Source organism: Sphaerodactylus townsendi, linkage group LG01 (assembly GCF_021028975.2).
Source record: "Sphaerodactylus townsendi isolate TG3544 linkage group LG01, MPM_Stown_v2.3, whole genome shotgun sequence".
Lineage (NCBI taxonomy): Eukaryota > Metazoa > Chordata > Lepidosauria > Squamata > Sphaerodactylidae > Sphaerodactylus > Sphaerodactylus townsendi.
In genome coordinates this window covers 54,245,414-54,268,401 of record NC_059425.1, presented here as the reverse complement: position 1 = coordinate 54,268,401, position 22,988 = coordinate 54,245,414, and the positions used below count along the sequence as shown (strand labels likewise).

The window sequence follows — 22,988 nt, the reverse complement described above, 5'->3', positions numbered from 1 at the left end:
TGACGCAGTGTATCTACTAGGAGCTTGTAAGGTTTTCTTTTCTTATGAATTGTAGCTGGAATTTCTTTTAGAATTTTTAGTTCTTTGCCTTCCGATTTCAATTTGGAAGCGCAGTGGGAGTGCAATACATTGTACAGCTTATTCTGAAAACTCAGCCTATTCCTACACTCATTTTGAAGGATTCATTGCAGTATAGCAATCATTCTGAGTTCCCCTTGAGAACCAAGAACAAAATGAGCCGAGGAAGACAGGCTGTTAACAATTCAAAGTTGTCCATAAATTGAGACTTGTGTAGAAAATTATTCCGCACATGAGGCAGTACAACATATGCAACTTACACCACCTTTCTGTTCACCCACCATTGTTTCATTATAGTACAGTATCACTTTGGGATAAAGCAAACCTTTAATTTTTTTGTTTTTTAAATTAATAAGGACATTTCTTGAGGGATAATAGGTACAGATAGCTCCAGGGGGGCACTAACTAAAAGTTTAATATTTAAATATCTAAACAAAATCAGATATGAAGGCAGGAAGCCAGCAGGCGGATGGGGGCTTTCCAGTGTTTTGCACTGAGTGTCACATGTACGACTATCTGCCACTAGCACAGAAGTTGTGGGTGTGCCCTCGCTGCAATGAGCTCCTGGCAGTCAAGGAACGTGTGCGGTCTCTTGAAGCCAAGGTGGCAGACCTGGAGAAGCTGAAAGAGGCAGAGAGGGTGACAGACGAGGCTTTTAGGGACCTAACAGCCGGGTCCCAACTTCCCAAAGTGGGACATCTCTTCAGATGTCATGGAGAATGAAGGTCTTGGGGACGGAGGGTGCCAGTCTGAGGTGGGGGAAGATGCTCCCTTAGATGGGACCCCTTCCTTAGCTGGTGGTCAGATATCCTCTTGCACTGAGGATACCCCTCAGGGAGGTGGGGGGCTCCTCGTAGTAGGTGATTCGATCATTAGAAATGTAGAGAGTTGGGTTTGTGAGAGGCGTGATGACTGCATGGTGACTTGCCTGCCTGGTGCGAAGGTTGTGGATGTAATGCTTCGTCTGGATAGGCTTTTAGACAGTGCTGGGGTGGAGTCAGCAGTTGTGGTCCACATTGGCACCAACAACATTGGGAAATGTAGCCAGGAGGTTCTGGAAGCTAAATTTAGGCTGCTAGGTAACAGGTTGAAGTCCAGGACCCCCAAGGTGGCATTCTCCAAAATGCTAGCTGTTCCACGCACAGGGCGAACCAGGCAAGCAGAGATACAGGGTCTCAATGCGTGGATGAGAAGGTGGTGTAAGGCAGTAGAGGGTTTCAGCTTTGTTTCAGGAACTGGGGAACCTTTTTTGGGATAAGGCAGGCCTGTACAAAAGGGACGAGCTTCATCTTAACCAAAGAAGAACCAGGCTGCTGGCGCTCAACATTAAAAAGGTGGCAGAACAGCTTTTAAACTGAGCCCTGGGGGAAAGCCGACGGGAGCTGAGGTTGACTTCGGTTCGGAATACAGTATCTATGGGGATGCAGACAAAGAGGGAGGTTTTTCTAAATCAACCACAAACAAGCTTGGAACATAGCAATGTGCATGTGACAACGCATAGTGTCTACAAAAAAGACTTAAAGTAAAGGCACATAAATCCCAGGTTAAGGACACAGAGACAGGGTATACAGGTGTCTCTATGCTAATAGTAGAAGCCTTTGGACCCTCAAAAAAATGGGGAGAGCTTGGAGTACAGAGTTTTGAAAAGGAGTACTTTGATATAGTGGCCATGGCCAGAGACATGGTGGAATGAGGGAGAACCAGTGGGATGCTAAGTTATACCATAGGCTACAGGCTCTATAGGGAAGGATAGGACAGGGTGCATTGGGGGTGGAGTTGTCCTTTACATAAAAGAGAGCATAGTATTACTATAAAAATAGACAATGGCAAGGGGAGCGTGTTCCTCTACAGAATCACTGTGGGATACTCAATACCAGGGTGAAGCATAGTTTAATATTAGGAATATATTATCAGCCCCCCTGACCAAAGTGCACAAGACGCATTCTGAGATGGAAAAAGAAATTAGAGGTGCCAACAAAAACAAAAACAAAAATGTAGTGGTAATGGGTGGTTTTAACTATCCCCATATAAACTTGAAAAATGCAAGTTCAGGTCATAGTGGCGATGAGAGCATTCCTGGATATGCTAAATGACTGTGGCTTAGGAACACGATGGTTGTGGAACCAACCAGGGGAGAGGTGGATCCCAGATCTAATTCTATGTGGGACCCAGGACCTGGTGCGGGAAGTCAGTGTTGTTGAGCTGATAGGGAACAGCGTAACCACAAATGCTGTCAGATTCAAGTATCCTGCATGCTTAACAAGTGACAACTACTAATGTAGTTACATTCGGCCTCACAGAAAGGGAAATTTCTCAAAAATGAGGGGGATAGTCAGCAGGGAAGCTGGAAAAAAGGGAAAATCAAGAGAGTCAAACTGTCCAGGATGCTTGGAGGTTATTTAAAAAAACACAGTAATAAAAGCTCAGCTGGAAATGTGTTCCGCAGGTTAGAAAAGGCAGCACCCAGTCCAAAGTTGAAAGCCACCATGGTTAACAAGAGAGGAAATTATCAGAAAAAAAGAAAATGTCTCTTTAGAAAATGGAAGTCCAGTTTGACTGATGAAGAATGTGAGAGGGAAACACAACAAATGGTGGCAAAAAAGAGAAGCAAGTTAGCTGTAAGGGAGGCAAAAAAGGATTATGCGAGGAATGCATGGCAAGTGCTGTAACATCAAGACCAGCAACAAACAGCGTTCTTCAAGCATATCAAAAGGTAGGAAGCCAGCTAGGGACGCGGTAGGCCCAAGTAGATGACAAAGGAACAAAAGGGTGTGGGCTGCACAAATGACAGGGAGAGATTGCAGAGAAGCTGAATGCAATTCTTTGCATCTGTCTCACCCAAGAGGAGGGTGGGGAGGGAAAATTCCTGCACCTAAACGATGCTTCTTAGGAGGTGAATCTGAGGAACTAGTGAAGATAGTGGTAGACAAGGAAGAAGTTCTGGCAGCCATTGATAAACTAAATGCTACCAAATCCCCTGGCCCAGATTGTGACCTTTTCTGCTATCCAAGAGTTCTTAAAGAGCTTCCTAGCAATGAAATTGCTGATCTTCTCACTTTAATATGCAACTTATCCCTGAAATCAGGCTCCATCCCTGAAGACTAGAAGATGGCCAGTGTCACACCAATCTTTAAGAAAGGATCTAGGGGGGACCCGGGAAATTACAGGCCAGTCAGTTTGACATCTGTTCCTATAGTAAATTGAAGTAGAAATCCTATCATTAAAGATAAAATTATAAAACATGTAGAAAAAGCAAGACCTGCTGAGAGAAGAGTCAGCATGGCTTTTGCAGAGGCAAATCCTGTAATCTTACAAATTCTTACTTCCAGAGTTTTTTTGAGGGTGTAGAAGCAGGCATGAGGGATAAAGAAGGGGGGAACCAGTGGACATTGGTCTACTTGGATTTCCAAAGTTGCTTTTGACAAAGTTCCCCACCAGAGTACTATTGAGAAAACTCAGCAATCAAGGAATAAGAGTGTCCCTCCCTATGGATTAAAGGAAAAACTGGTTTGAGTAAAACAGGGAAACAAAAGAGTGGGTGTAAATGGGAAATTCTCACAATGGGGAGATGTAGGGAGTGGTGTCCCCCAAGGATCCGTTTTGGGACCAGTGCTCTTTAACCTATTCATAAATGACCTGGAAGTAGGGGTGGGTAGCGTGGTGGCCAAGTTTGCAGATGATACCAAATTATGTAGGGTGTAAGTGGGTGAGAACCACAAAGGATTGCGCAGAGCTCCAAGCAGACCCCTTGATAAATTAGGTGGAGTGGGGCTAAGAAATGTGACAAAATGCAGTTCAATGTAGCAAAGATGTAGAAGCTGATGCACATAGGGGCAAAAAAAATCCAAACTTCACATACACGCTACAGGGGTCAGTGCTATCAGTCACAGACCAGGAAAGGGATTTGGGCGTCTTAGTTGATAGTTCCATGTGAATGTCAACTCAATGCATGGAAGCTGTGAAAAAGGCAAACTCTATGCTGGGGATAATTAGGAAAGGAATTGATAATAAACTGCAAAGATTGTCATGCCCTTATATAAAGTAGTGGTGCGGTACACAAGCACTTGGAGTACTTCGTGTTCAGTCTCTGGTCGCCACATCTCAAAAAAAGGATATTGGAAGAGATAGAAAAAAGTGCAGAGAAGGGCAACAAGGATGATTGAGGGGACTGGAGCACCTTCCTTATGAGGAGAGGCTGTGAAGTGTTTGGGACTCTTTAGTTTGGAGAGGAGACGTCTGAGGGGAGATATGATTGAAGTCCATAAAATTATGCATGGGATAGAAAATGTTGACAGAGAAATTTTTCTCTCTTTCTCACAATACTAGAACCAGGGGGCATACATTGAAAATGCTGGGGGGAAGAATTAGGACTAATAAAAGGAAACACTTCTTCACGCAACGTGTGATTGGTGTTTGGAATATGCTGCCACAGGAGGTGGTGATGGCCACTAACCTGGATAGCTTTAAAAGGGGCTTGGACAGATTTATGGAGGAGAAGTCGACCAATCTTGATCCTCTTTGATCTGAGATCGCAAATGCCTTAACAGACCAGGTGATCGGGAGCAACAGCTGCAGAAGGCCATTGCTTTGACATCCTGCATGTAAGCTCCCAAAGGCACCTGGTGGGCCATTGTGAGTAGATGGACTAGATGGACTCTGGTCTGATCCAGCTGGCTTGTTCTTATTTTCTTATGTTCTTAATGTCTTTCTTCATGCGCACATTCATATCATATCCAGTTAAGACTTATTGTGCAGGGAAATAGAAATATAGATTGTGAACAGTCCCAAAAACCTTGTACAAAGCATTTGTAACAAAGAAGCACTTTTTTCTTAATACCAAGAGGTCCTGGTTTCCATTTCTACAGTTTTGGTTTTCACATCCAAGGGATCAAGGGAAACCCCTGCTGGCACTTATACAGCTTGACGGACACATTTTCTCTCAAAATATTTGTTCTGCGCATGGCCCACAATTTCCTCATGAGAAGCTATAGTATGACATGTATTTTGTGACACATGGCACTATTGTTCCCAATTTTCACTCTCTCTGCTACTCTAGACTCAAGTCCTGAGTTGTAGAGAAGGTATTAATTGGAGGTTTCTTAAGTATCTCTGCACCAGTGATTTGTAAATTTTAGCAACTCAGGGCCCTCTTTTTAAATTTGAATTATCCCCATGCTCTCTCCTCCTCGCTTATTGGCACCGACCATGTGCCTGACCTCAGTTTTGAAATATGCAGCATGTTGCATGTGCTTTGTGGTAATTCGTGACTTCTAGCATCCTCAAAACAAGTGAGAACTTCATTAGCTACACTTAAAAAACAAGTTTAAGTATGGATTGTCTATACATGACCTACAAGATCAAGACTCAGAGTAGAGGTGGTTCTGAGAGATCACTTTCAAAGGCCTCTGACTCAAATTTAACCAGTTTTCCCCTTGACTATACTCTTTTCCTCTGGAAGATAAAAGTTCAATTGTATATTAATAAACTATACCCTGTATCTCATATCTTTCTTTTAATTTGTATTCCCCCTGTCTCTTTCTAATTATATCACCAGATTTTAGATAATTACTTTTCAGACTTGCTTTCGTTGTTAGAACCTCATATGCAGAAATCCATAGTGGAGTCTATTATCATCATCATCATCATCATCATCATCATCATCATCATCATCATCATCATCATCATTGTTATTAAACTAACCCCAAACTTTATAAATTGCTTGCCCCACATAATGATCTTTAAAATCTTTGTGTGTTTTTTTTTCTATACCATGTGTACACATGCCACCCGTACGTTAGATCAAATCCATCTAAGTATAATAATTCTTTAATTTTTAATGACATCCAATCATTAAACCATGTCAGATCCACTGCTTAATAGTAAACTTTAAGATCGGGCAAAGCCAATCCTCCCCTTTCTTGGGAATCCCATTTTTTAATATTTTATCCTTGTCTTTCTCCCTTCCCAGATTAAGTGTAGAAAATCTTTTTCCATACATTGAAATATTTTTCTGTTATTATAATTGGTATTGGCTGGAATAAGAAAATCATTCTAGCAAGTACATTTATTGATATTATTGCAATCCTCCCCAGTTGGGAGAGTTTTGCTTTGTCCAATTTTTAAAGTCTCTCTTAATTTATTTCCATATTGGTTTGTAATTATTCTGGAATAACAGTATGCTATATTTGGTTATCTTAACTCCTAAATATCTGATTTTTTTCTATTTTATAGTTAATTAATCAGTTCTTCTTGTTTATTTATCATATTAAATGCCATAACTTTTATTTTTTGTTCATTAATTTTTTAATCTGTTACTCTGTTATATACTCCCAATTTTTCCTTCAGCAATTCCATAGATTCCATTGAAGACTCCAACATCACAATAACTTTTCCAAAGTTTGTTCATACTCGTATCCTGCTCCCTACATTTATGTATTGTAAATGTTTGTGCTCTGCTGCTCCCTACAGGATGGCTGTACCATAAATTTTCTCCTGAATCCTAGAACTTTCTACCATCACTTCTGGGGGTTCTTGGAAGTGACTTTGTGGTGCAGATGACCTGTGCGACCAGGTCCCTTCCCAATGAAGTTCCCTAGTTAGAACTACAATCTGAATAAAAGGCAACTCTGGTCCTTTCCTCACAGAACAAATATAACATGTTCAGGACATCAGAAAAATTGTTTGGGGAGAATGTTCACACAGCTCTCTCTTCCAAAACGTTTTCATATCATTTTATTTCTCTCAATCCAGGTATTTTAAAAATCACTAAACTAGTGATCTCTGGTCCTTTATGCACAGCAAAAATATAATGTGTTCAGGACATTATAAAATATCCATTTTCTTTTTTTGTTTGCATGGTCCCTTTCATAATGTTCTGCTTGTGTGTTAAGCTCCTGAAAATAATTTGTGTTGTTTTGGTTCCTTTGCACAGAAAAACCTTTTTCAATTTTTTTTTACCATGTAAGCATAGCTCTGAAGCCACAAAGACAGGAATCTTCATAGACATGCTGATTTTCCAGTGATCTGACTGCCTGTTACTTGTTGCCTGTGCTCTGGCCAGATGTATCCATTGTTCCTGTCTCCTTTGCTTCTATGGGTTCCCTTCCTCAGATGAGAGAAGATCTCCAGTTGGTGGTGACTTTCTACAGCAGACCTGAATTGTCCAAGCAATACCTCCTTTTTCTCCAGTACAGTATAGCAGTTTAACAATGGAAGGAATTTCCTACCCAGTCTTCTTAAAATTAATGATACAATTAATAAAAATATGATGGTAATAAACACAAGAATCTTCCCTGCCCCCTCACAACCCCCCCCCCCCCATCGTGGCTACCCTTATGTGCAACCTCATAGCTTTGCATTTTTAACAAAAAATGTTTAAAAGAGGAAAGGAATGGGGCACTTTCATGAAACAGTTATGCTATAATGATTATTTCACTATACTTCGCTTAGGAAAATGACGGACAGCATTATTGTCAGGGGAGGAAACCTTTGGAAACTTCACAAAATGGTGGGTGGGCAGAGAGTCAGCCTAAAATGGCAGCCGGCAGTAAAAAAGTAAGTAGCAAAATAGTGCGTGGGTGTGGGAGGGGGGTTTGTCTTTAAAATTAGGTGGGAGAAATCGGGTAGGAAATAGAATACTTTTCCTGCCAGCTTTGTTTGCACAGGTTAAGCATGATACATCTTCAATGTGACTTGGATGAAAAAAGATTGCTAGTTTAGTAATTTGTGAAAAACTTGGGTAGAGAGAAATAAAACAACATGAAAACGTTTTGGGAGAGAGAACTGCAAACATTCTCCCAAAAAAACATTTTATAATGCCCTTGAGATGTCATATTTGTGCCCTGCAGAAAGGACCTTTTTCATCCAAGCTGGGTTGAAGAGTTTTTTTTTCATCCAAGCCAGGTTGGTTTCCAAGCTTCTAAGGCAGACTTGAAAATATTTCCTTGGTTTGCAATGAAAATATTGATCCTTGTCTTCTTTTAGGACATAGTCTTAAAATGAGCTTATATGAGTTGGGCAAACAATAAAATTGTTTCTGGTAAGTAGCACTGTGTATGATAAAGTTGCCAGGCCAGCGGAAGCTTTAGAGGCAGAGACATAGAGGTATCTGCATCATCTGTAGCATGATGTCACTTCCAGGAAAACGTGGAAGTGTCATTGGGTAGCTCTAGGAATAACTGGAACTATATGGTGAAACAATAGTTTGTGGTGTTTTCCTGAGGTTTTCTTCAGAAATGATGCTGTGGAGCAGAGAGTGCTGAGGGATTTTTTCCCTCCACTTTTCTTCCACAGTTCCAAACAGCAATGCACCATGAAAAGTGCACAATTTCAAACAGCAGCAATCCTAACTTCGTGAGTTAATAACTCATTGTTTTATCTGCATGGTACGTAATAAACCTGGCCAGGCTTTTATTAATGCAACAAAAGTCCTCTGCCACCTTTAAGACTTACAAATGTATAAGAATTTCTCATCTAGAGTAAAATATGGTACATGAATTAACCAAAGGGAAACATCACCAGACAGCCAGATGAGGACTGAATATGTTCTAGAAGCAGAGAATGCTGCTGGGAGTCCTCAATTAGAGGAAGGAATTAGACTGCCTTTAACAGAATTAGACAAGTCCTCAAGAGCTAAAACCTTATGGGATCCAGGAAGGAGAGAGTGGCAGTAATGAGGTGATGGCTGGTGGGTGGGTGGGTGGTGGGGGAGTTCCCAGTGATTTAATCCTATAATTATACTTTGCCAGCCTCTCTTGATATAAGAACAAAAACTTATAAACAATGGGGCCAAAAGATCTAGAAATTCAAAGTATAGCATTTGTTTATGCAGAGACAGTGGGATGAAAGGTAAGATTAGAAGAGAGAGCCATTCACAAGCACGATCAATAACTTTTAAAATATGTTAAATTGAAATATTATTATTATTATTGTAACATTTTACTTGCTTTTAAATATATATTACTGTATTAAATTTCATTAAACTTTAATACAAACTTTTTAAAAAATCATAGAAGGAGTCTTTGGCATCTCATTGGAACTTTATCCAAATCTTTCCAGTTTATCAGTGATACTAGAGGTTTGTGGTCAATGAAGCGTTGAAAGGAAAACAAACCAAAGAGGTATTTGGAAAAACTTTCACAACTCCAAACTGCTGCTAAACATTCTTATTCAGCCTGAGCATATTGAGTTTCTGGGTCAGCGGGGATTCTGGAACAAAAACAACTGGTTTCATTTCATCATTCTCTTGAAGGAGTACTCCATCTAGGCCAGGGGTCGGGAACCCGCGGCTCGCGAGCCGCAAACGGCTCCTGACTACTTGCAGTGCGGCTCCCGGCATGGCTGCCCCTTCCCGGGGCCTCGCATTAGCTCACGAGTCTTGTCTCCGCACTGTTTAGATCTCTACTCGGCTCCCCCCCTCCTCTCCTCTGTGCTGGACGGACGTTTTGCCTCCCCTCTCTCCCTTCCCCTCCTCTGTGCCGGAAGAACGTTTTGCGCGCGCTTTACTTGCCGGAAGAACGCTGAACCTTTTGCACGTGCATTACTGCACCGCTCGCCCGCCCCGTGCCCTCCCCACACCGGGCCATGGTCATTCATGTGCAGCCCTCCTGTGGGAGGAGAGGGAGAGAAGCACAGGACAGAGAGCGGAGCAAGAGAGAGAGAGAGAGAGAGAGAGAGAGAGAGAGAGAAGCACAGGACAGAGAATGGAGCAAGAGAGAGAGAGAGAGAAGCAGAGGAAAGAGAACGGAGCAAGAGAGAGAGAGAGAAGCAGACGTGAGAGAATGGAGCAAGAGAGAGAGAAGCAGAGGAAAGAGAACGGAGCAAGAGAGAGAGAAAAGAAGAGGTGAGAGAATGGAGCAAGAGAGAGAGAGAGAGAAGCAGACGTGAGAGAATGGAGCAAGAGTGAGAGAGAGAGAAGCAGACGTGAGAGAATGGAGCAAGAGAGAGAGAGAGAAGCAGAGAAGAAACGGAGCGAGAGAGAGAGAGAGAGAGAAGGGGGGGAGACGGGGAAGAGTCTCAGGGGAAAGAACGACCCCCGGCACAAACCAGGGACCCTAGCCTGGCTGGGAGTGGGAGGAAAAGGGAGTGAAGAGCGTGGTGGGTTAGGACAAGGAGCCTTCCTAGCTCCAATCTGTGGCTGAGGGCTTTAAAGAAGGCTAGCCCCCCTACTACCAGGGCCTCAGACGGGGAGACCAACACCCTGGAAAGGGAAGGAGGGAAGGTGCAAGCCCCCATACAGCACCCCGGGGTGGCAACATGCACCACACCTGGGAAAGCACACTTTGTGTGGGGCTGGTTTCCCTGCTTGTTTTGCTGCTAGCAAATTATTTTCGGTGTTAATTAGCTTCTGCAGGCTGTTTAATCTTGGTGATTTTCCAGAACGAGGAACACCCTGCAGGAAATATCTGAGTTTAGCTCTGGGATCCTGTCTGGGATTTGGGTGGTGGGGATGCCCCAGGGACTGCAAATCTTAAAACTCCAGAGACAGCCAGCAAAGGGGGGAGAGTATTGGGAAATCAAGGACAAATTCAAAGGGAAGCAATCTTTTTTTTGGCACATGTGCCACACTTGTGCCTAGCAATTACAGACCAATCTGGAGCAGCAATCAGGGTGCCACCAAAAGAGACAGGCAGAAAGTGCCCAGCTCACTGCAAGGACATGGAAGGGTGGGAACCACTCATGCCTTACCACCACCACCACCACCCTTAGAAGGAGGATGCCAGGCTGGGGACCAGCCAACCAGAGGAAAGGGAGGGATGGCACCTCTGGCCACACACAGCCAGGTGGAGGAAGGGGAGCTCCAGAGCAGAGTTGAAGAAAAAACTCTACTAAATATAGTTTCTTGGATTAAGATACATCATAGCTCACAAACATTGCATCATGGAATAGGGCTTATTAATTTGTGATAAGCATGGCTCCAACATATCTCATTCGCATTGCTTAAGAAAAGGTTTGTCAGTGAGTCTCCAGAGATTTATTCATTCTTACGTGGGCTCCAATTTCATACGCCGTCCTCAGGAAGTGTCTGTAAAATTATTTTAAATCTCAGTATGGTCCCATTTACAATGCTCTTGCCCCCCCCACAGCCTTTCAGGAAAGTAGATGGGGGACGTTGTAAGAAGAGCAGGACTCTGTGATAGTTTTCAATACAGATGAAGATGATGATTTTGGATTTATACTCCCACCTTTCTCTCCTGTAAGGAGGAACTCAAGGTGGCTTTACAAACCCCTTTCCCTTCCTTTTCCCACAACAGACACCTGATGAGGTCAGTGTGGCAGAGAAAGTGCACTGAAATGGGTCGTACTTTGAATAATGGCAGCCCTTCTGGGTTCTGAGATTTTAACAGGTGTTGCATTTTCAAGCGTCTCTTCAGCCATAATGACTAGCATGCGTCCTTTTAAAAGCACTTCCCCCCAAAAAAAAAACCTGCCCAGAAACGGAAATAGAATTAGGCAGCCACGACTTCTCCTTCCCCATCTCCATTATTATATTCATATTTATAAAATATATTTATTTTGCACGCACTCAGTGCTCAAAAACCATGGGGAGAATGGGTGTGTGTGTGTCTTTCTCTCTCTGTGTGTGCAGCCCGTGCATGATGTGAAAGCCACTGCTTTCATAAGCAATACACTATAATTGGTAAAAAACAATATATACAGTGTTATCTTCATTTTAAATGTCAAAAAGTATTTGTGGCTCCATGTGTTTTCTTTTCCGTGGAAAACGGGTCCAAATGGCTCTTCGGGTGTTAAAGGTTCCCTACCCCTGATCTAGGCCATATCTACTTGCACTGGTGCAGATAACAGTAGGATGATCAACATCATACCGTAGTATGCTAGTGCAAGTGCATTCGTTAATAGTTTCACTTTTGAGAATGACTCTGCTTGATCCAAATCCCAATGCCAGGCTATATCTGTAGTAATGCACTGCTGATCCAGCAGCGCCGTAGTAGAACGTTGGGACGCCAACGGACCTGCGGCCTTGCCGGTCGCATCGCACCCCCACTCCTCATCCCCCCATGAGTCACGGGTCATGAACTGTCTGGCTCAATCACCGGGCGCAGGGGCAATGGTCTTGCCCCCAGGTGAGGATTAGGCTCAGACGCTTACGCTCCTCTCCGCACGTAGCCAGATGAGATCATGCATCACATGATGATCTCCCGACCTCCCGCTCTCCCGGAACTCCCCCCAGTCCTCCCTCCTACACGCCCCCAATAGGATAACAATAAAAGGTGCCAGGAACCGGCAGACGGGAGACTCGCTAGGAACACGGACCTCCGGTCTCCCGCTGCTGGCGATCTCCACCAGATGTTATCTCCGCGTCTCGTCTCGTTCTTACGCTGACCGCGTGGGTCGACTACAATATCAAACTTTAGCAGATCATTCAAAGGATGTAGGACTTCTGCCAAGTTTGTCAAGAACCTGCCTAGGTAGTGCACCATGCCTAAAAAACATAAGTTCTATAGTGTTAGTGGGAGGATCCATTTCCAGGATCACTTCTATTTTCTTTAACGGGTTTAACACCATATTCACCGATGTTATTGTTGGAATAAGCGACTTCTGCATGCCTGGACACTGGGGGATGCTGTGTATCTCACTCTAACTGTGATGTTGCCTCTCTTGTTTGCCCTCCTTGTCTGGGCCAGGAGACCGCCCACTAACTTCCTTTCTTCCCCATGCTAGCCTCACTTCTGCTCTAGCCTTTGACCTGAGCGCATGGTCAATGGCAGCCTGCTCAGTGGGGCCTTTCCCACTGCAGCATCCTCTCACCTCCACACACGTGATGGCGCGTTAGTTGTGCCCACTTGTTGTAGGGAAAGTAATCTCTTTAGACTAGGGTGCTTTCTATCTACCTTTTCTTGGAACAAAGTTGTGAACTGAAGATGATTGAATAAATGTAAGTTTTACCTTTTACATTTATGTCTCTGGAGAAGTTTCTAAAAACTGCATTCACACACACTACTGGGCATATCCATGACTCTAAACGAAATCTAACAGTTATGTCCTAGATAGGTGAGAGACTTTTGGCATAGAAGACATTTAGCTTTGTTAGCTGTCGACCTCCCTTTTGCAAGGTGTGAAGGACTTTGTTTACACGTCATGCTCTTCTTCAGTATGGCCATAGACCAAGATGTCATCCATGTAAATAAATATGCTCTCTAGGGCCCACTCCGCACGGGCCGGTAAACACTGGTTTAAAACAGGAAAAAATCAATTGGGGGGCACTTTGCACAGATCCCAGCCATACCTGGTGTTGTGTTTTTTTTTTTGAATCACGCTATTCGTGATTTTAGAATCACACGATTTTTTTAGAATCACGCTATTTGAAAATTTCCAGGTTGCAGTCGCTTGCAGGCAAATGTCCAGGCAGGAGGCACTTTATTTGGCTGCACTTTCCTTTTTAAAAAGTTTGTGGCTTGCATCTGTGTAGCCATGCAGGTGGTCGTATCATGGTATTGTGAGATGTCAGCATGGTTGTGGGGGTTTGCTTGTGCATGCCTGCGTAGCTACGCATTGCTGGGAGGTAAATTTAAAAAATAGACACCCCCCCCCTGTGTGAAGGTGCAACAGCAACCTGCATTGTTTCCATGGGCTCCAATCACTGCATGCTCAGATGCATGCAAACATGAAAACAGGAAAGTGGGTTACTTTATCCCGACGGCAACCCATTATACATTTGCTGTGCGGAGTGGGCCTAGATGCTGTAACAGGTTTTTTGTCCAAACCCTCTTTAAGGAAAGCTTTTACTAAGGCACATTTCCTATCCATGTCTACAGCTGTTTGTCAGGGAGGACTTAATAAAAGTCATCTGGATTTGTGTCTTCTCCCTATGACCTTGGCAAAATTGAAGATCTTATTCATTGTTCGTTATATTGTCCAATATATGCAGCCATCCAGACCAGAATTAATGAAGCCTTAATTGTCTTTCCTAGATCTGATGATGATCATAGTGATTTTCTTATGGCCAAAGTTAATCCAACTTTTGTGTTAACCCAGAGGAAACAGTAAATTAATAAGGTATCCTTTTTATCCTTTTATTGGACCCTACTAGGATATCTTAGATTCTATATTATGCATTTTCTTTTTTTTGTTGAGTGCTGTTGTGAAGGTCTGATGTATTGTGATTTTCAATATTCTCTGTATTGTTTTAGTTGTGTGTACATGTGTGTAATGTTAGGGTCTATGGCTTCAACATAATAAATTTACAAACATACATTTAAAAAAGCACTGTGCAATGCAGATGGTTTCAGTAAGGTTCTCTCCTGTGAAAAAATGCCACAAGAATAACAGATTGTGAAATCTCTTCACCACACCCAACAGAGCTGCACATAATTGTTGACTGAAGGGATTACATGTATATTTCCCCGTTCCCCTGGCCCTAAGCCTCAACAATCTATATCTGTCACAGAATTCTGCTGCAGCAGTTCCTTGGTCCTATATGAGCAGTCAACTACGCACCTTGCCTTGTACAATTCAGATGTACAATTCAGAAATATAGGAAGTATTTTTTTTCTTCTCATTGTATGTGTTTTTCCAGACAGGAAAGAGCAGGACTACACTACACTGGATTGGAAAATATGTGTAGATTTGGGGGAGGGGAGGAGAACCTGTGGAGGTTGGATTTTGGGAGAGGGGCACCTTAGCAGGGTATAATGCCATAAAGTAATCATCCAAAGCAGCCATTATCCCCAGGAGAACTGATTTGTGTAATCTGGATATGTAACACTGGGAGATCTCCAGGAACCACCAGGAGGTTGGCAATCTTACAAATGTATCTCATAAACCTCGTTTCTATACCAGAATCTACTAAATATTATAGTCTCTTTGCAGCTTTCTAGAGTGTGTGCAATTAATTAGGACACCCCCTCCCCACCAAACTGTTTTTTTTCCCCAGTTTATATCCTGCATTCATAAAATAGTGAAACCCCCATAAAGCTCATAGCATATTGAGGTGGTGGGAGATAAGGGTGAATCCCATGTCCTTCAATCTTCACAGTATATCTACAGAAACAGTTTGTGATAAACCGTTAGGAACTCAATTGGGTTAATATCCATTATTTTGCTGCACACTGAGCATTTTGTGGGGGACAATCAGCCCGTTCAGTCTTCAAGAAATGTTTGAAGTGTCTTTGCTTTAAATTTTCAACTAACTTTTAAAACATAAAACTGCATTCTGAGGCCAGAAACTTCTATTTCATTCGTATGTTGTTGACTTTCATGGCACTCTTGATAGATATAGGACCAGTGAGCTCACTGTAGCAAGGACTTAGTTTCTACGATGGGATGTGCTGATACGTGAGTGTGATTAAGGTTACTTTGTGACACATATTATTTCTATAGGCCTGCTGATTCCCTGAACTAGCAGAGAGACGGGGTATGGAGGGAGCGGGGACTGGGGAGACAATGACACGTATCTTCAACGAAGGGATCAAAGAACTTCGTTTCAGCGCTTCTCAGGAAAAAGACTACAACTCCCATGATACCACGCGCAATCCTCAAATGGAGGGGGAGGAGGCTCGAGAGCGGTTTCCCAAGGTTGGGATCGATTGAGTAGAGGTGGAGTTGAAGGGAGGGCCTCCAAGCGGAAACCAGCTCTCCTGCTAGAGAGGCCGGCTGGGTCCGGTTCCGGGTGTCATTTACTTGGCGACGAAGGAGGAGGAGGAGGGGAGGAAGGAAGGAAGATGGCGTCGGACTTGGAGACGGAGGTTCAGGGCATTGACAGGAGTTTGCTGGCATGTTCCGCGGAGGAGACGGCCCTGGTGAGGCTCGTCGTTTCCCAAAGGGCCGCGAGCGTCGTCTGGCGCAGGCGAGGGCCAGGGAGGGTGAAAGCAGGGGCTGGAAAAAAGAGACGGAGGGTAGAGACGGGCAGGGTGTCAGGGACGGGGGCCACAACGAAGGGCGGAGGTAAAGGAGTGGGGAGACGCACCGGGCCTGTTGGGAGGCAAACAGGAAGGCGCTTGGGAAGGATGCCCACGGGAGTTGGGTAGTCGTCTGGGCAAGGCAGAGAGAGCTGCTGCGGGGATGCTCGGTGAAAGGGCTGCAAATAGAGGGGCGCCCAGGGGTTGCTGGAGGAGTGAGGCGGCGGGGCGGGGGGACTGTGAAATTGCGGGGACGGTGACAGAAGTAGACCAGAGGGCAGGCAATAGATAGGTGTTGGCAAGGAATGAGATCGAGAGTCAAGGCTTGCAAAGCAAACAGATGGGAAGTGTTGGTTTAGGTTGCATGTAGCTGGAGAAGAACTTGCTTTTGTGTTTAAGGGAAAAGCCAGATCCTTTTGTGAGTGAGCCTTTTGTGAGTGAGACGGTGCTGTGTTTCTTGGGAGAAAGAGTTAGGAGTGAGCAATCTGCCGCTTCAACGGATGAAGTTTGCTGTTGCATGCAAGAGTGTGTACCGCACTTTGTCTGGTCTTACTGCTGTTGCAAATAAGTTGGCACAGTAGACATGGATAGACGGGCAAGAGATGTTTCAGTGAAACACCTTTTGCAGCAGGGTTAATTATGTGCTGTCATATAATTTGTAATAGTGACTGGCTCGTCGGGGTAGATTTCAGGAATATACTTGCTGACTGCATCAACCAGAGTGACGATGTACTTCTTTTTGCCTTCTGTGGCATCCTCTGTGTAATCCTCAGCCTGCTAGAGATTGGCCCTCCTAAATGGCACTGTTTTGGTATATGTTTTGTTTCTAAATTGTTATCATAAGGGACTTGGGTAACATTCTTTCCATTATTCCCTCCACCCTCATTATTTGATGTTTCTGCTCTTAAGATTTTATTAGAAATGTCAGGCTCCATTTGAATCCCTTAACTACAGGCTGCTGTAACTTTGTGCTATCTTTATGGTTTTGTTCCCATTGAGTTTATGTTTCATCTGTCTGGTGGTAGGTTGAAGTTTGTCAGTTTTGCCCCTTTTTTTGGAGTATTTTTTCAGTTTGCCTCTTAATTTGACTGCTGTGTTCTCTTTTATGGTTATGAAGTTGGTTATGGGACTAGCATTTGTTCCTCTGACCTGCTCTAGGGAGGGTTTATTGGCAGTGTGGACTAAATCAACTTCAAAACCTCCAGGCAGATTATTCCTACCAATCAGATAGGTTGCTAGACACACCACTCAGGTGATGACGTGAGACAAGCAAGCAAAGGGTCATAAACATTTTGCTTCTCTGCAAGGTTCAAGAGTATATATATTTATAGGCTATTTTTCTTTAAATATAAAATTAAAAAACAGAAGCAATATTATTATTATTATTATTATTATTATTATTATTATTATTATTATTATTATTATTATTATTGGGTTTATAAACCGCCCTCCCCCGAAGGGCTCAGTGTTCCAACAAGGTTCTCCCTCATAACTAATGTTTGCATATTTTGTGTATATTTTATTTATGTATGTTTGGGCAGGGGTTGATTTTTAATGGTTTTTGATGCTCAGTTATTTGCAGTGTTGGGGCCTATGGAGTTTGAAAGCTTTCATGAAGGAAATAATCTTGAGTGTTAAATACAAGGTTTTATGATATGATTGACAAGCAGATAAAACTTTGTGTAGCTATCCTGTTTTAGTAACTGAAAAATATAGCTTTCTGTATTACAAAAGATATTGGAATTTATGAGAACATAATTTTTCACTATTCAAGAATGAAAGGCTATTGGAATAAGCATAGAGTTTTTAATAAGTATAGAGTGAAAACTATAAATATTCAGTTGTCTTACAGTGAACGATCAGGATAGTTAAATTTTATTTTAATAGACTTCCTCCCTTCACTGTTTGCAGTTCCACAGGCCCTTAAAAGCCCAGGAATGCTTGGGAATGATGTGGGACATGGCAAAGATGCGGGAACATAATGGGAAAATCATAAAAATTCCACCCCGTCTTTCATGTGCAGGAGAGGAACTGACTTCTGTTCATGCTGGGGCTAGTTTGGATCCAGGTCATTACTCTTTGCTCTGTCTTTCTCCCTTGACATTCATAATACCATGAGGGAAGCTGCTATCAGTCTGGTCAAGAATTCTTATCACTGTTACAACATCATGATTTCCAGGATCCTTGGGGAAAAGCCATGAGTTCTATTGGGATAAAATTAACATCTTCTTAGATGTGCTATAGCAGTATTCACAATTTTGAGGCAAATGAACAATAGTAGTGTTTGCAGGCTAGATTTTCAGCTAGACTTTTTTTCAGCAGCTGATGCCACAAAATCCCCAAAATTTCTTTAATGTTTAGTGTACTGTTTAGGCCCAGTACACAAGTTTCCTTGTGTACCAAGAAAGAACTTTGTACACTAAGTACACTAAGAAAGAACTTTGCATGGTATATCTCCCCTGTCTTCATCTTTTAAAAGGAACTGAGAATAAAACTATTGTGCCTTAGTTTTCCTCTCAGCAGTCTTTGCTTACTGCCAAATGGAAAAATCTCCAGTTTCCTGCTGACTAAAGATAAATGTTAGATGTTGTAGATCAATTACCATAGCTTTGAGGGATCAGAAAGTGTGCAGGAAAATTAGAGTTGCTTCAGAAAAGCTCTACCAGAAAACTCTTAAATATTGGCAAAATTAAAGTTGATGTTTTATACTGAGGCACAATGAAATAAACATGTGTGAAACACTGCAATGAAGCTACATCATCTAAGTGGCAATTCAGTTTCTTCTGGTGGTGAGATTGCTTGAAAATGTTCTTCAGCTTTTGGAAAAATCCTTCTGACTTGGTTGAAGAGTCAAGCTTTACAGAGTAGACCACAAACTGAACATGAGTCAGCAGTGTGATGCGGCGGCCAAGAAAACCAGTGCGATTCTGGGCTGCATCAGTAGGAGCATAGTGTCTAGATCAGGGGTAGGGAACCTTTAACACTCAAAGAGCCATTTGGACCCGTTTTCCACAGGAAAAGAAAACACTTGGAGCCGCAGTCAATTTTTTTGATACTAAAAATAAAGATAAATACCTTACATATATAGGGCTTTTTTAACCTTTTACCCCGCTCACCCCGGAGAAGCGCGATGGATGCACCCGCCCCTGCTGCCTGCAGGGTGGGCGCGATGAAGCCGGGCAGCCTGCCTGCCAGGATACAGCGTAAGGGCAGAAGAGAGCCGCATGCGTGATGCTCGAACAAGAGGTTCCTGCACTACCCCTGGCCTTAGATCACTGGGAGGGATGTAATTGTACCTCTCTATTCTGCATTGGTTAGACTCTCACTCTGAAGACAAAAAAACAGTTCTGGGCACTGTAGTTCAAGAAGGACACTGACAAGTTGGAACGTGTCCAGAGGAGGGCAACCAAAATGGTAAAAGGTCTGGAATCCATACCCTACAAGGAGAGACTTTGGGAGCTGGGTATGTTTAGTTTGGTGAAGAGAAGGTTAAGAGGTGACTTGATAGCCATGTTTAGATATTTGAAGGGATGTCATGTTGGCGAGGGAGCAAGTTTGTTTTCTGTGGCTACAGAGACTTGGACCAGGAGCAATGGGTTCAAAGTGAAGGAAAAGAGATTCCACCTAAACATCAGGAAAAACCTCCTGACAGTAAGGGCTGTTTGACAGTGGAATGCACTACCTTGGAGTGTAGTGGAGTCTCCTTCTTTGGAGGTTTTTAAACAGAAGCTGAATGGCCTCTGTCAGGAGTGCTTTGATTGTGTGTTCCTGCATTGCAGGGGTTGGACTTGATGGCCCTTGTGATCTCTTTCAACTCTATGATTCTATGAGAGTAATGACAGGAGTTGTATAATCAGTTTTCATAATTCATGTGCTTTATTCTGAACAGATTCTCACAACCCGCTGGAGAAGGGCTGAGTTTTGTGGAAGATAAGCCAGTGATTGAGTGGTGGGCTTACTATGTTTTCCCATTCCCACAGAACCTGATCAAAGTTTGAAGCATACTTTCATACCTTTCTGTTTAGTGGCAGTGACAAGTAACTTTTCTTTGAAAAGTAGCTATTGGTCTTGATTGTGTAATCTGAATTCCCTAGTCCCCTCCCATGTCAACTCACAACTGTGCACTACATACTACAAAAACACAAAACATGACAACTGGGTTATTTCAGGTTATGTGAACTGATGCTGATACACTTTTGTTCCTGACAAGCTTTGCAAACTTACTTGGCATTCTTTATTTGTAAATGAATGTAGTTTTAAAAGAAAAGAGAATATAAGAGCCTTTCAAACTGTTCCTGTTGGTTAACTTTTTAAAAATTCTAAACTCATCCCTTCATTCCAGCTGGAAACTTACAGGTGCAGTTTGGTTATTGTTGTTGTTTTCACTTTTGCAACCCCGAATGTTTCAGCAGAATTCTGTTGAAGAAAATGTTCAGTAGTAAGGCCTTTTGATGCTGTGGCTCTTGCCAGAACTAATTAATTGAGGACAGCACTTTCTATTCAAAAGGATTGCACCTTTTATTCAAGCAAGGGTTATGCATTTTTCTGTGTGTGAGTGATATTTGTGTCTGCCTTCTGAAAGTTTTTTGAAAGTCTGCCAGTTTTGGAACAACAACTTAAGTTCAGTGAACTGCATTAATGTATTCTCCTTTGTTTTCTTTAAGAAATGGCTGCAAACTTCTGACCTTCCCAAAGAAATATACACACATCTAGCCTGTTATGTTCCCAAAATTTACTGCAGGGGTCCTAACCCAGCCCCACAAAGAGAAGATATGCTTACACAACATGTTCTGTTAGGTCCGATGGAATGGTACCTTTGTGGTGAAGATCCTACATTTGGGTTTCAGAAACTTGAACAGTCAAACAAACCTTCACATCTTTGTGGCCGGGTTTTTAAAGTTGGAGAGCCTACATACTCTTGCAGGTAACTAAATTTTCCTTTAACTCTTACATTTTTCTCTGAAACTTTTAGGTCCCTTAATGTTGAAATGATATGAATTATATTAGGTAGGATTGTGACTCAGTTGACAGAGCACTTGCTTTGTCTGGTAGTAGGTGATGTGGCAGATCTCTGAAACCTGGAAAGCTATAGAGTTCAGTGCCGTAACTAGGCAAACTGGAGCCCTGGGCAAAATCTGAGTTTGATGCCCCCCAGGCACGTGCCCAATGCAATGCGCACCCCCATCCCCTTGTAGCTACGCCCAGTGGCGTGTCTAGGCAAACTGGAGTTTGGCGCTCCCCCATGGGCAGCCGCCCTCCCCCACTGTGACCAAGCAATGATTTTTTACACCAGGTTGTTTCAAAGTCACCATCACATTATAGAACATGCCACAACTCACAAATCTGAACACAGCAATAGGCCTTGCCACACAGCAGAAATAATTTTTTTGGAAAACATTTTCAAAATGGTTTTAACTTAACTTAAATTTTACTGTGTGAAATGTTGATCTGGCCTGTTGTGTGTAATGTTGTTCTTGGCCTGTTGTACACCGCACAGAGCCCTTTGGGGGTGGGTGGTTTGAAATCTAATAAATAAATGAATGAAAGCATGCATGCACGCATGCTTTCAAAATGTTTTATTACTGCTATGAAAACATTTTATGGTGTTGTATCCAAGGAAACAGCATCACTTTCAGTGTTATTTAAACTGGGAACCCCAGATTTTCCCTTTAAAGTGTATTTAAAAGGAGACTCTGGGCTCCCTAGTTTAAACAAGTGATGCTGGAATCCACCCCCAAACAGTATCATTTTCAATGGTGTTTAAACTAGGGAGCCCAGATTCTCCTTTTAAATCTACCTTAAAGGGAGAATCTGGGGTTCCCAGTTTAAACGGCATTGAAAGTGATGCTATTTTGGGGTTGATTCTCCCCCACCCTGAAACAGCATCACTTTCAATGTTTAAACTGAGGACCTCAGATTCTTCCTTTAAATCCATGCCAAGGGGGGGGGGGGTTAAAAGGAAAATCTGGGGAAATTTGGAGGGTGCCTGCTGTCAGGGGTGCAGTTGTTAAGCTAGCAGCACCAAACTTTCAGGGTATCTTTAGAAAACTCCCCTAATGATACCACCCAGGTTTGGTGAAGTTTGGTTCAGGGGGTCCAAAGTTATGGACCCTCAAAGGTGTAGCCCCCATCTTCTGTTAGCTCCCATTGGAAACAATAGGTGATGGGGCACCCCCTTTGGGAGTCCATAGCTTTGGACCCCCTGGACCAAACTTCACAAAACCTGGTGGTATCAGTAAGAGACTCTCCTGATGATACCTCCCAAGTTTGGTGAAGTTTGGTTCAGGGGGTCCAAAGTTATGGACCCTCAAAGGTGTAGCCCCATCTCCTTTTAGCTCCCATTGGAAACAATGGGGGATTTGTTACCCCCTTTGGGAGTCCATAACTTTGGACTCCCTGAACCAAACCTCACCAAACCTGGGTGATAGCATCAGGAGAGTCTCCTGTAACATCCCTGAAATTGTGGTGCTGCTAACCTAAAAACTGCGCCCTCTGCAGGCCAAAAACGGAAAAACACTGAAAATACAAAAAATCCCACCAACGAATCTGCAGTTTTTGCGCCCCCCACAAGGGGGCACCCTGGGCAACTGCCCACTTTGCCCAATGGGAGGAACGCCTCTGATAATGTTCCTGGGGAAAATGTTAATTTTAAAGCAAGTGTATGGAAATTAACAATCCAAAGAAAGGGCCCAAAAGTGCTGTGAAGGCACCAGTATAAAGGGGCATTTATGAAGGCACCAGGGCATATACACCAGAGCCAGGGAGCAGTGTGGGTGTACAACACAGAAGTACCAGCACAGCCAGTGCAGGGGGGCAGCTACAGCACAGAGATTTGCCCTAGCTCCAAAGGGGGTGTTTTTAGGGATGGGGCTGATGTTAAGAACACCCACTTTTACCAGTACAAAATTATGCCAGCAGAAACCAAGGTCCAACCCATACAGATGCATTATTGAATGGCGAGAAATTCCCCCCCCCCCCCCGAAAAAAAAATTGGTACAGACTTGCCTTTTCATCCATAGTCAGCTCTGGAAGCTGACCAAGTAGCTGGCTAAT

At 43.1% G+C, this 22,988-nt stretch overlaps 1 protein-coding gene across 2 annotated transcripts in view; it reads left to right on the top strand.

Moving 5' to 3' along the window:
• The first annotated feature begins 15,724 nt into the window (after window positions 1-15,724).
• The window catches only part of UBR2 (ubiquitin protein ligase E3 component n-recognin 2), a 72,194-nt gene continuing 64,930 nt past the window's right edge, over window positions 15,725-22,988 (top strand). For both annotated transcript variants that reach the window (XM_048511727.1, XM_048512545.1), the window contains exons 1-2: window positions 15,725-15,836; window positions 20,600-20,859. In XM_048511727.1, the coding sequence (XP_048367684.1) occupies window positions 15,759-15,836; window positions 20,600-20,859 (338 nt within the window). In that variant the 5' untranslated portion in view covers window positions 15,725-15,758. The remainder of the gene's footprint in view (window positions 15,837-20,599; window positions 20,860-22,988) is intronic.